This window comes from Staurois parvus, unplaced genomic scaffold, assembly GCF_062004578.1.
Source record: "Staurois parvus isolate SC_StPar_1 unplaced genomic scaffold, SC_StPar_1.0 ptg001111l, whole genome shotgun sequence".
NCBI classification, from domain to species: Eukaryota; Metazoa; Chordata; class Amphibia; order Anura; family Ranidae; genus Staurois; species Staurois parvus.
This window is the reverse complement of record NW_028318907.1, coordinates 81579-95059: the sequence shown is the minus strand read 5'-3', so window position 1 is coordinate 95059 and position 13481 is coordinate 81579. Positions and strand designations below refer to the sequence as shown.

The 13481-nt window shown below is 40.1% G+C and overlaps 1 protein-coding gene across 1 annotated transcript; it reads right to left on the bottom strand.

Moving 5' to 3' along the window:
• Nucleotides 1–2629: 2629 nt before the first annotated feature.
• On the bottom strand, nt 2630–12795 carry LOC149440124 (natural killer cells antigen CD94-like). The gene is made up of 6 exons (XM_089658911.1): nt 12666–12795; nt 12389–12457; nt 11329–11388; nt 9669–9820; nt 2844–2956; nt 2630–2750 (listed from the first exon to the last, which is right to left on the bottom strand). The coding sequence occupies exons 1-6, from the start codon at nt 12793–12795 to the stop codon at nt 2630–2632; spliced, it is 645 nt and encodes a 214-aa protein (XP_089515037.1).
• Between the last annotated feature and the right edge of the window lie 686 nt (nt 12796–13481).

Genomic DNA, 13481 nt, shown 5'->3' with positions numbered 1-13481 from the left:
CCTAGATATTGCCTTAGGTATAGAGCCATTCATCTGCAGCAACGACAAGGATATTGGTAATGGATATAAGGATGGATGACATATACGTACAGGAAATAATGACAGACGATTAGAGGAGTTCATAGATCCCAACTCTTCCTCATTTTGAAGAACAGTCCCTCTTTTAGAACCAGATCCAAAGGATCCCTCTGTCCATTTTTCCTTCGCAAATGTCCCTCTTTTAGCTCTGGTGTAGAGATTTGTATGAATATTTAGAGTAGTATTTTATTATGTAACAAGGTATCTTTAACCCCTTCGTGCCTGAGAGTAAAACAAATCTAAATGCCTAAGCACAATTTTGCAACTTTGACCTGTGTTAGCAAAACTGTCCATATCATCACAACGACTTTGTACATCCAGGTGAATTATACCGCGTTTTTTTCAGGAGAAATTGGGCTTTCATTTGGTGGTAAATGGTGATGGATATCTCCTGATTTTTATTATTACCAAAGGAAAACTATCCCAAAATAGTAAAAAAAAACATTTTTTTACAATTTAGCTGTACTTTTCTTGCTACTACCATAACCTACCACCAAAGGACAACCCAAAATAATTTCTCCTGCTCCTACCAATCGCAGCGATACCACATGTGTGTATGTTAGTTGTTGTTTGTGCTCATAGTGCAGGCCAGAAACAATAGTGCGCAAGTTTCTTTTTTTTTTTTATCCTCCCACTAATGCAGGCCACAGACGGGTCACAAATCGCCCGGAAAATTTTTTTTTTCGCACCGTTAGTGGGTTAATTGGTCGGCCATTTTTTGGGCTCTTTGCACTTTTTTTATCAGGAATGTTGAAAAATTTGCAGCTGATTTTGATGATCGGCCGATTTTCCCGGCAATGATGGGCAAATCAGCCGATCATTTTACCGATAAAAAAAATCTGCGCATGAGCAGAAGAGGAAAAAGAAGAAGAAAAAGAAAAAGAAGAATTCCAGTCCGCTATTATATTTTATATGAAAAGACTTGCGGTTGCAACAATGTATCCATTTGTATCCGACTAAAAAAATCTGTATCTGAAATGGATACATTGTTGCAACCGCAATACTTTTTATGTAAAATATAATAGCGGAGCTCTCTGCAATGGACAGAAGTAATTATGGGATTAAATGCCGGCCATAGACGGGATGAAAATCGACTGATTTTTTTACCGTGGGTGGTAACGTCGGCCAATTGAACGACCGATTTTTCATTTATTTTTTTTTTTAAAAAACGGCAGATTTTCGACCTGTTTATGGCCGGCATAACTGATATTAATTAAAAAAAAAAAACCTGTCCCTGACCCTTGACCATGACCCTTGACCCTGACCTTTGACCCAAACACTAACCCTGACACAGACCTAAATCAAACCTTGATCTAGGTATTTTTGTTTATTTTTATATTTTATATTATTATTATTAATTAATTAATTTTTTAAACAGACTTGTTTTTTTTTCTCTCTGAAAGAACAGAGAAGGGGGGGGGGCGGGCTTCACATTGACTGACCACTGTGATAGCCAATCAGAGGCTATCACAGCAATCAGGTGACCCGGAATCAGGAGTTCCGGGCCCGTCATGCGGTGCGCTCCCAGCACAAAGACAGGTACGCAAATTAGCGGCCCCACGGAAAAAGTCCAGTTCTGTGAGGCTGCTGATTTGCGTACGGTCGGCATCAAGGGGTTAAATCCCCAAAAACAAATTTTCTTTTTTTTAGGTTTGGATATATAGATGATGGCTAAGACCATGTATTGTCCCCCCTATTGTACAGCGCTGAGCAAACCCTTTGGCGCTATATAAACTCGATATAATAATAATAATAATAATAAGACCTTCTGCCAGGATTTTATTGATCAAAGTGTGCCGAAAGAGAGTGCCAAAATATGGTTAATAGTCCAATAAAGTTTAATTTTCACAGTAATCATAAAACAGCCAACGTATTTCAGGAGAGCCAGGAGCCCCCCCTTCATCAGGGCTCAACAATTCTGGGCTGCACAGGACAGGTTGTGCTACGGTTGCTGATTTGGCCACCTTGCTACTAAACCAGCGTCCAGAGCAGACCTTGTGCTGGTATCAAATTTTAACTTCAGAATTCTTTTTTTCTTCACCTAGACGTTTCTATCCAGTCCAGCTTAGTCAGGGCCATTGTTCACAGCAGTTATCAGAATATTAAACTACACCGGGGTCCAGTGCTCCTCCACTCCACTTCTTCATGACTTACTGTTTCTGTCTATGACCCCAGTGAGAGATTTTCTCATACATTTTGTCCTGGTGGCTATTTTTTTTCTTGGATAAAACCCGCACATTTTACAGCTTTCACTGGAACTGGAAATCTTCCACCTGTTCCAGTAATAGCTGTCTGAAAGCATATTTTCCATCACTTCCAGGAGAGTTTATCTCACTTCCTGCTGTGTCTCTGAAACAAGATGTGATGAATTTCTCCCAACTGGGAATATAGACATCAATAAAGGTCTGATGACAGTTCTAACTATTCCCTAAGCTATCAAAAAGTAGGAAAAATTTTTGAGTTTCACTTTAACCAGCAATCTTCCCGAATTGCTTTGTATTGGGGGTGATCTGTGATCTGAACAGTGTGGTTGTATATTGGGAGGTATTTGTCAGATCTTCAGGGATCTCCTCTGACAAATCCAGCTGTGTTTGGATTGACAGAGATCCTTAATATATCCCCAGTCTGCTTCCAGCCATACACAGTTTCCTGAAGATCCCAATAGCTGAAATCTGGGTAATAAATAACAATGAGTAGTTATGAGGATCTATTGTTTTCTGGATGGACAACATTCATATTGTCAGTGTAGATGAAGAGTCACTTACAGGCTGGAATTATAGAGCTGACCGTCCACCCATCTCCATCCATCTCCATCTCTGTACACACCGATCCAGAATCTTCCATCTGTTTGTTGCTTGCTGGATTTGTTTATAAAGTCCTGAGACAACAGAACATCATCGGTCACAATCTAACCAAAGACATGGGACACACACGTTGGATGGAAGTCTGGAGATCTGTCTAGTCCATCATTTGTACAAAATCCCCATTGTGGACAAATGTCACCAGAAAAAAAAATGATTTGTGAAATATTTTTTCAGTTCTCTGATGTTCTGTTGAAAACATTAAATTTACATTTACATTCTTCTATATCAAATCAAAGATACACGATCCTTTACTATAAACCGAAGTCAGGGTCCTATCCACGGCAGAAGTCCTGGAAGACCGGGCATTTCCGCCAGTACCCTACATGGCCGCGGAAATACACGGTGGTGAAGATCCATGGGCATTGGCGCACAGATACGGGCCATCCCGTGCATGCGCATTGGAGCATAGCTGTGCATGCATCAGGCCCAGTTTTGGCGTCAAACGGCCTTTATAAGGAGGCTCTTCACTGCCTCAAGTTGCTGGATGATCTCTAGCTCCCCGTACCTTGTTCTTGGTTCCTGTTTCCTGTTTCATTGTGACCTGTGATTTCCTGATACTGACTCAGCTTGCTCTTGGACCTGTCTTCTCTGCTTAACCCCTGATCTGACCTCGGCTTGGCTAATGGATACTCTTTCTCTCGCTCCCCTGTGTATGACCTTGGCTATCCCATCTGACTACGTCTGCTCTGATTCCCACCTGGTACCTGACCTTGGCTTGAACTGGCTATCTAGTAATCCTTTATTCCCAGAAGGGCTTGCATACCTCGCACAGGCGCCACTTGTCTGCAGACCTATCTGCGTGCACCAGCTGTGCTCCTGGGTGGACCACCAAAAAGCACTCCTACAGGCGACCTGTGCCACTATGGGCCTGACTCCCGCTGTCCCACTCTCAGGGGAGTCTGAAACTTAGCCGCAGGGGAAGCCCTCTCTCCATTGGCCTCAATCACAAGGTACCTGATAACCGATAAGGTCCATATGCACAAAAGTCCACCATACTAGTCTATGTGCTGGTCTCCAACAGCCTCCATGATGTATAATAGATCAGTGGCTAACGATGGGGCAACTAGGTAGATAGCGCTGTGGCTCTTTAACACCTAGACTAGGGAATGGATAAATATCTGCAACAACGGGACAGACAGACACACACGTGTGTTGTGGCTGCCGGGGCGACGCGTTTTGGAGGCATGGCCTTCGAAACACATCATCTTGGCAACCGCAACTGTCTTCTGCACCTCAGCTTCTCTCAACCCCACGATCATCAGCTATGGAGTGTGGCACCACCAGGTTTGGGCGCATGTGCAGTACCATCTCCACGCCGATGACAGGCTTCAGCAGATTCCTCACCTTCAGCTGGTGATACAAGGAGGATCTGTACAGCCAACATTGCCCGGATCGTGCAGCGGACATTAGTAGGGTTGGTGTGGACACAGACATGCTTTATCCCTTTACAGAACATGTGACTACATATGGTGTAAGCTTTTATTGCTGGTTTGAATCAACTGGATTACACTAGGGTGGCCGTGGGATCATTTACTGTACCCAGGAAGGACAATCCAATGATACCCGGCACCATCACACAGAGAATGGATGATCTCTTTTGGTAGATCAAATTGTCATTGTCTATGGGAAGATCTTTCATACATTCTAAAGTCCTCTGCCTATGTATAACCGGAACATAGGAGAGGATCCCTGCCGTGGATATAAGAGAGAAATCTATCATCCAAATCAAACGTGATAATGCATAAACAGGAGAAAATTCAGACCCCTCCATAGACACAACGAGAGAAATTGTTGGACCAATATTATAGAAATGAAAGCAGAATAGATGACAATGTGAAAGAGAGAAAGATTCTCCTGATACAAGATTTCTCCCAGATCATTTCAAAGTGGGGGGAAGGGGCTGGACATAAGTGTTGATTCCCAAAAACTTTTTTTTTAGGATGTATCTGCCATGGGCAAAATCCTCAAGTGGATAGGATCCCACCTAAACCATCCAACTGATTTGCGTCCAATCAAGCATGCTCTTGCATTACATAATTGTTGGTAGATTTAAAATGTACAATCAAATTGTAATATGTGTGGTGAGCTTTAGATTGTCTCAGTCCTTACAACCATAAATTGATAAAAATGATCATTTAATCAGTTTGTATCACTGTTTTATGAAACAATCCATGTAATTCTACCTTGGCGATATTGAAATCATTCAAGAGCTCACTGAATATATTGATTGGAGGGTCTTTATTGTGTATTTTTATTCAATTCACTTTAACCCCTCCCCCTCCAGAGGATTTCCCCCCTTCCCGATCAGGCAATTTTTGCGTTACGGCGCTGCGTTACTTTATCTGACAACTGCGCGGTTATGCAACGCTGCACCCAAATGAAATTTAAGTCCTTTTTTCCCCACAAATGGGGAAATGGAGCTTTCTTTCTGTAGTTATTTGATCGCCTCTGCGGTTTTTATTTTTTGCTCTCAAAAAAAAAAACTGACAATTTAGAGGAAAAAAACTATATTTTTGACTTTTTGCTATAAAACATGTCCAGTAAAAAAAATTTGAAAAATCAAATGTTATCATAAATTTTGTCCAAAATGTATTCTGCTCCGTGTCTTTGCTAAAACAAAATCCCAATACGTGTAAATTAATTGGTTTACGTGAAAGTTATAGCATTTACAAATGGCGGTATAGATACTGGGATTTTTTCTTTTACTAGTAATGGTAGCGATCAGCGACTTATAGCGGGATTGCGTCAGACATTTTGACACTGGGCGGTAACTGACTTCGTGTCACTGACATCCCCAGTGACACCAATACAGTGATCAGTGAGCAAGCTGTTCATAGCTGTAGGGCAGGCTGTGCATAGCTGTAGAGTAAGCTGTGCGTATCTGTAAGGCAGGCTGTGCGTAGCTGTAGGGCAGGCTGTGCGTAGCTGTAGGGCAGGCTGTGCGTAGCTGTAGGGCAGGCTGTGCTGGTGGAAGACCAAAACAGAAGGCAAGCACAAGACAGCAAGTTCAGATGTAGGAGAGCAGGGTTGGGAAGCTGACAGGCAAAACAAAGAACAATGCAGCCAGCAGATGAGTAGTCAAGGTCAGGCCAGGGTTGGTAATAGTAGGCAGATGGGTGGATAAACAGAAGGAGCAGGCAAAGATGAAATTCAGAGACAAGCCGGGGGCGGGACAGGCAGCATTCAGGCAGGGTCAGAGGTAGATCAAGTCAGTATCAAGAAGTCAACACAGAAACATAGTTCCTATTCTTCTTTCTCCTCAAGGCTCTCATCAGATATTTTCCTGGTCTATCTCCCCATCTATATCTTTCACCACTGATCTTATTAAAAGTTCTCATTTTTTCTTCCTCCGTTACTTTCTCTAGTTCTTCCCTCTTTTTTATCACTCTTAGCTCTATCTCTTTCCTTATGTTATTTTTATGTAGGAGTTCTATCTCAGCTATTTCCTTCAAAAGCCCACTGATCTTCTCGCGTCTTTCCCTTTTTTCTTTGCCCCAATCGCAATAATCGCAATATAGATAAAATAAAAAACTCCAAGGGAGAGTTAGTCCATTCAACTAAAGATATTGCAAAGGTATTTAAAAATTACTACAGTAAATTATATAATATTGCCCCTAAGGATGTTATAAATAATGATAAAATGACAAATATTGACAAAAGAAGGGATTATTTGAGAAATGCAGGATTACCAAAATTAAGTGAAAAACTATTAAACTCCTTAGAATCCGAAATCACACAGGAAGAACTAAAAATAGCATTAAAAAGCTTTAAGACGGGAAAAAGCCCAGGCCCAGATGGATATACAGTGAGGTATTATAAAAAATATAGTGATTTACTGTTACCTAAATTAAAGAGCTATATGGAGGCGTTGGGGGGAGAGATGGAAATAAGAAAGGAATCCCTTCTGGCACAGGTGGTCTTAATACATAAGGAAGGTAAAGATATCACCCACTGTGCAAGTTATAGACCGATATCGTTATTGAATGTAGACACGAAGTTGTATGCAAAAGTATTGGCGAATAGGTTAAGAGATCTGATGCCAGATTGGATACATGGAGACCAGGTGGGCTTTGTCAGAGGAAGAGAGGGTCGAGATAATGGGTTGAGGTCCCTGATGCTTATACAGAAAAGTAAAATGGAAGAAAATCCAGTAGTGCTGCTCTCAATAGATGCGGAGAAGGCGTTCGATAGGGTCAGTTGGAGTTTTATGATGGATACACTGGAGGTCCTGGGATTGGGTAGTAGGATGAGAAAGTGGATTGGAAAGTTGTATGAAGGACCGTCTGCGATGGTAATGGTAAACAGAGAGAGATCAGAGACCTTTTCAATGTCAAATGGAACCAGACAGGGATGCCCACTGTCCCCACTGTTGTTTGTTCTATCATTGGAACCCCTGTTATCAACAATTAGGAAAAATATAGATATAAAGGGAATAAATGTTGGAAAGACAGAACATAAGATAGCCGCATTTGCGGACGATTTATTATTCTATGTTGGAAACCCGAGGATAACACTTCCTAACCTAATGAAAACACTGAAGGAATATGGGGAAATGTCAAATCTAAAAATTAACCCGAGCAAAACAGAGATATTAAATATAAACCTTCCAAAAAGTGAAAAAGAAAATATACAGAGAGTTTCCCTTTATATGGAAAAATAGAGAAATAAAGTACCTGGGGGTAAAACTTACTCCCTCACAAAAGAATCTTTATAAAGCTAATTATATCCCAATGTTAAACGAAATCAGAGAGGAATTGAGGAAAATGGGTGGAGGAAATCCTTCCTGGTTGGGTCGTAATAATCTGATAAAAATGGTAATTCTCCCTAAGATACTGTATAAATTCCAGATGATACCCATTAATCTTCCAGAGGTGTATTTGAGGACAATTAAGCGAATGGTAACTAAATATATATGGAAAAATAAAAAACCTAGGATATCATATGAAGTGCTAAGCAGAAATAAAGAAAAAGGAGGGTTGGGAGTCCCGGACTTCAAAAGATATCATAGGGCAGTCATCCTAGCGAGAATCTTTGACTGGACACATAACTCAAAAAGTAAACATTGGGTCACAATTGAAAATACACTTAGTAGAAAGGATCTGGGTAGGAGTGTATGGGAGCCACCACAATTTAGAGAATTAGAGGAGAGCACGAGTGTATACACGAGGATTGTAATAAGGGAGTGGGATAAAATGCACAAACAGAGCAAATGGGATTTTAATTCACTATTAATGTCACTAAGAAATTCAGATTTTTTCCCCCCAGGTAAAGAGGAAATTTCAGGTAGATGGATTATAAAGGAAGACGTTCAGCTGAAAGATATAATGGAGGGGGTAAACTTAAGAATACTGGAGGATTTGAAAAAGGAAGAGGGAAGGATTTTCACTGGGATAGATATATGGAGATATAATCAATTAAAACAATTTGTGGAGAAATTGACGAAGCCCCTTAGAACTAGGAAAGAGTGGAATGAATTTGAGAAATACTTAGAAGACAGAGGTGATGGGAAACACAGCACTGCTAAAGCATATAAAGCTCTCACGGATTTAGATAGTAAGTTTAAATTAAAATATATAGAAAAATGGGAAAAGGATTTAGGAGTGGAGTGGGAAGAGCACACACAGAGGAAAATATATAGAATGGTACACGAAAATATTAGTATGCGTGAAGTGGAAATGAATTTTAAATGTTTGACAAGGTGGTATGTTACACCGGTGATAGAACACAAGATGAGGGAGGAGAAGCAACCTTGGTGTTGGAGAGGATGTGGAGGGTTGGGCACGATGTATCACATATGGTGGGAATGTCCAAAAATACACATATATTGGGAAAAAGTTATAAACCAAATCACGATTATCACTGGAATGGAGATAGGATTGGACCCTGAAATCTGTCTTTTCCATAATTCAATATTATCTGGAAATAAATATAAAGAACTGGGTATATTGTGCTACCTAAATGCAGCAAAGAGTCTGATTCCTAAGTTTTGGCGTAAAGTTGAAGGAGGATTGGATGAATAGAGTAGACCAGATGGCTAGATTGGAAAAACTTTATTATATACAGGAAGATAGGATGGTGACATATCATATGAAATGGGAGAAATGGGAGGAGTTCAAAGGTAAGGTAAAGAAAGGTACTGAGTAAGTAAGCATAAAGAAAAGGGAAAGAGAGGACAAGAAGAAAGGAAGGGAAAAGGGGAAAGGATTAGGAAAAAGGAGAAAATATAGTAATTAGCCTTTCTTTCTTTCTTTTTCAAACCTAGGTATCCAGAGAATATGAGATACAAGTCGATCAGTCAGATGTCAGGGGTATATAGTAGTGGGGTGGGAGGTGGGCGGGTTATGGGTTAAGGGAATTATGGGGAGAAAATGAAAATGATACGAAATTAGTGTTTTATGAGAAATTGAAATGTTATATTTTCAAATTATGGAAATGTGTATTGTTTTAAATGAAAAATGAATAAATATTTAAATAAAAAAAAAAAGAAGTCAACACAGAAACAGGTATCAGATGCTTCATGGAACATAGTAGACCAAGTGGCAAGGACTCCATGCCATAGTGCAGTTTAAATAGCCCTCCTGGAGCCAATGCGCACTCGCCCATGTACAATCGTTCGTGCACGAAAGTGCACCTGCGATTCAGCCATGGACAGAGTTCCTTAATCCAGGGCATTTGTGTACCTGGATATTGCTTTCCTGACACATCTATTGTCATTTTATTCCATACCTGCTGTTCCTGGTCCTCTATGACCAGTAGATGGGCTCCCATCCCTTCACACATTTCCCGGCTCTCATTCCATGTTCTGAATTCTTTGTCAGAGGAGAAGTAATAACAGTTCTCTCTGTGCCGCAACCAGCCATCAGGACACACCATGCACTCTGTAAGAAAATGGTTTAACTGCTTTTAAAATCCCAAAAAATTAATATCAATAAACCTTGTCCTTCAAAACTCATCTGTCTTATCCAAACAATAGCATCTTGTGTAATTCTCTCATTGCAACTGTATTTTAACTACTTCAACTCCAACAGTTGTATCTCTAATGGACTAAATGGACCTTTACATTTTGGCTATAGACCTTAATTGGACATACCAGAAAAAAATGAAAATATTCCCCAAGGGACTTTGAGGGAAGAAGTCTCAATGAGCATGCAAAAGGTATATAAAAACAATTATATTTATTGGACACATAGAAAAAAATATAAAACGAATCAAAGGATTCGGAATAATAGGGCAGTCTAAAAAAGTCAACCAGTTAAATTCAGATGTTGGAGTTTCCCCTTCATCAGAGCAGAAAATTGATAAAGCTGAACTTTAACTCTGGTAATAGATATATACACTGAAAAATTGGGGTAAGACTGAAATGTGCCCCTACCAAACCATTAACTGGAACAAGTACATTCCGGCCCTACCCGAGTTCTTCATTGTAATTATAACCCTATGGCCCTAGTCTAGATTTCAGATTTACCATTTTCCAGCCACAGAAACACATTGGACAATTTTGTTGGCTACAATGATTTCTGGACATGTATTGGTGCATTTGACAAATTTGTCATTGAACTTCTCCTCATTCTTACATTTAGGGCAGACTTGACTCCGGTGACTGGCATTTTTTGACACCAGGATTTCAGTACGTGAAAGACGTCAAGGAGCCTGCCATGGGTGCTCCAGTTTTCTAAGCCAAAACATCTCAGAATCGCCAGATTATGGACAAAAAAATGGAATGGTGGGGACCGGTTTAGCACATATCTGGGTGAAAAACAAAAGTATGTTGGCTCTGCTCCTTGTATGCACCTTATGGATTACTGTTCAGTGTTAGTGGAAGTGTTCTTTTTCATAAAAAGCCTCAATAAGCATCATCAATCCCACTGTTCACTTCTCTGGGGGCATCCTGTTGCAAGCCCCTCTCCCCCACGTTGGATTAATGGCTTTCAGTCTCCAGATTCCAAGATAACAGACTATAAACTCCTTCCTATAACCTCGGTTCCCTGTGCACCCTTGTAAAGGAGAATGATTGCCTACAACTTATTGAGCAGAACTTTGTTTCTATTCAAAAGACAGAAAATTCACCACCCTGGGAGCCACCTAGCAAGTCTGTGCTCAGGTCTCCAGATAGGAGAGACAGCACACGGATCAGCATTTGGGATTCTAATTGTTTTTTTAAATGTGCCTGTTTTTTAGATGGTAAGAGGGGGAACTACAAGGCTCCAAAAACACCTTACAGGTCATGGCTGCTACCTCTATACAGTATATTACCGAGCCATCATGAGCTCTCCACCCCCTTCACTTTGCTTTTTCACGTATTATATATCCAAGGTTTGCATTTGTGCACCATTCCAGTTATTCTCTAGTTGATAAGATCACATGGACAGTATCTAACAGGACGTACCATCAGGTTTCTCATTGGTTTTCACACAGAGCTGATTCTTTATTTCCACACGGAGCTGATCTATAAACAATGAAAGCAATGGGAAAAGAACACAAATCTCTTTGTAGAAAGGATTTAATATTTATATTCATTTTGCATGTGTGAAATAGCTTTTATAATTAGCTCACATGGCACACCTATTAATTTACTTACAAGTAAAGTTTATTGTCAAGATAAAGAGTAAGCTGTAATAGTTTGGGGTAAATTTTATTTCATGTTTTATACATATACTGTATACAGTATTTTTTCTGTTTTTCCAATAAACACCCAATACATGAGAAGGGGTTCCCAGAGCACTATGGCTTAGCTACACACATGTACTTCTCGCAGAGTCCCTCATTAGATCCAGTTCTAATTGGCCTGAGTTGATTTGCATTCTGGGAAAGAATCCTCCATTTGGAGTCATTGGAAGGTCTGATAACACCCTAGGCCAGGGTTTCTCAACCAGGACTGCTAGCGGTTCTTTGAGCAATGAAAAGATTCTAATTCCAAGCCCCAATATTAATGATTTTTAGTTGTGTGTAATGGGGCTTCTTTCCTGCTGGTCAACAATAATAATTTCCCTTCAGGATTAAGAAAATATGTAGAATTTTGAATCTGAACAATGTAAGAGTGTCCTTCTCCCACTGACCATTAATAAAAGGGCTCCTTCCCCCATTGGCCACCAATGTATGGGATCACTACACCGACTACCAGTATAAGAAATCCCTTTTCCACTGACCACCAATGTAAAGGGACAATAAAATTATTACCATTAGTGACTCTTCTGTCTATTAATATTATTTGTTCCACTTCATGATTGTTAAAAGAACAATGTTTTAGAGCAAAGTTTCAAATATTCTAGATACACTACACTCTTCTTTTATGTATTCTTTTATTTACAACTTACTGACCACAGAAATGTGCCGTGAGCTAGAGATGTAATAATAGCAGGGGTTCCCCAAGACATGAAAAAAAAGAGTTCCTCTGTATTAGGTTCCCAAAAGCTGCTCTAGGCCTTATGTAATAAAAATACACTTACCTGCAGATGACTGGGTGAGGTTCATCCTTAGTTGGTTGTTCTCATTTTCCAAAGATCGACCTTTATGAACTGGAAGGAGACATAATAGGTATAATCAAACTCTTACATGTTAGAAGGGTCATTGTTTATTACTATGCAAATCAGAGAGATTTTTTTTAATGTTCTTTGTGTCCCTCCAACAACCAATCATATTCTACATTTTATTGGACAGTTTGATAAAACAGGTCCAGGAACGCTCCCATCTTATGGATTGTGTCCAGCATACTGTATAACTTACCCACTGCTTCAATGATACGGATGAGGATGATATTGGATCCCACTAGGACGGTTATAATGACCCCTTTCCAGGAAGGCCGCCAGAGTTTCTTCCCACTGTTATCTGTAGAGATTATCAATAAATCATTCATTATTCATAGTAGGCTTAAATCCTTCCAACTTTATATTTTGGAACTGTGTGACAACCATTGCCATACCTGGGAGATTTGGAAAATAATTCCTAAGAATGGGGTGGAATGCTGGGTGGGGCTATTAGCGGCACGTTAAGGAGATATATGGGGTTCTCCAAGTCTCAGGGGTGGTGGACATGTTTCCACGGACAGTGATAATCAACAACATTTTGTACCGCTTAGCCAAAATAAATGGAGAAACATTTGAACAACTTGTGGTGTCCTGCCCTTTTAGTGGGGTGGGGCATGGATAAGCCCTGCCCATTATTGAGGTGCCTTTTTAAAGGATTTGGTTGGACCATTGGTGAAGATGTCTAGGGACCACCAGTATATTCTTGTTTTAGATTTCGCAACCTGCTAACCAAAAGCGATTCCTTTGAGAAACATCTTGGCAACAACCATCAGCAAAGAACTATTCCCTATGCTCACCTGCACTAGAATAGCAGAGGTCCTTATGAATTATGGGACACCCTTTATGTCAGAAATGATGAAGGAGTTACAGTATGTACACAGTGAAGGTCAAACATTCAAGATTCTCTATGTATCACTCACAATCTGATAGGTTGGTGGAGTGGTTTAACAAAGAGCTAAATCGTATATTGTGTTGGGTAATTGACAAAGATGGATGGGACTGGAATTGTCTTCTT

Coding starts and splice junctions, on each gene's coding strand:
- LOC149440124 (XM_089658911.1), bottom strand. CDS start 12,795: ATGAATGATTTATTGATAATCTCTACAGATAACAGTGGGAAGAAACTC. Junction 11,389..12,388: donor CCTCACCCAGTCATCTGCAG/GTAAGTGTATTT, acceptor CATTGTTTATAG/ATCAGCTCCGTGTGGAAATA. Junction 2,751..2,843: donor CAGCTCTATAATTCCAGCCT/GTAAGTGACTCT, acceptor TTTATTACCCAG/ATTTCAGCTATTGGGATCTT.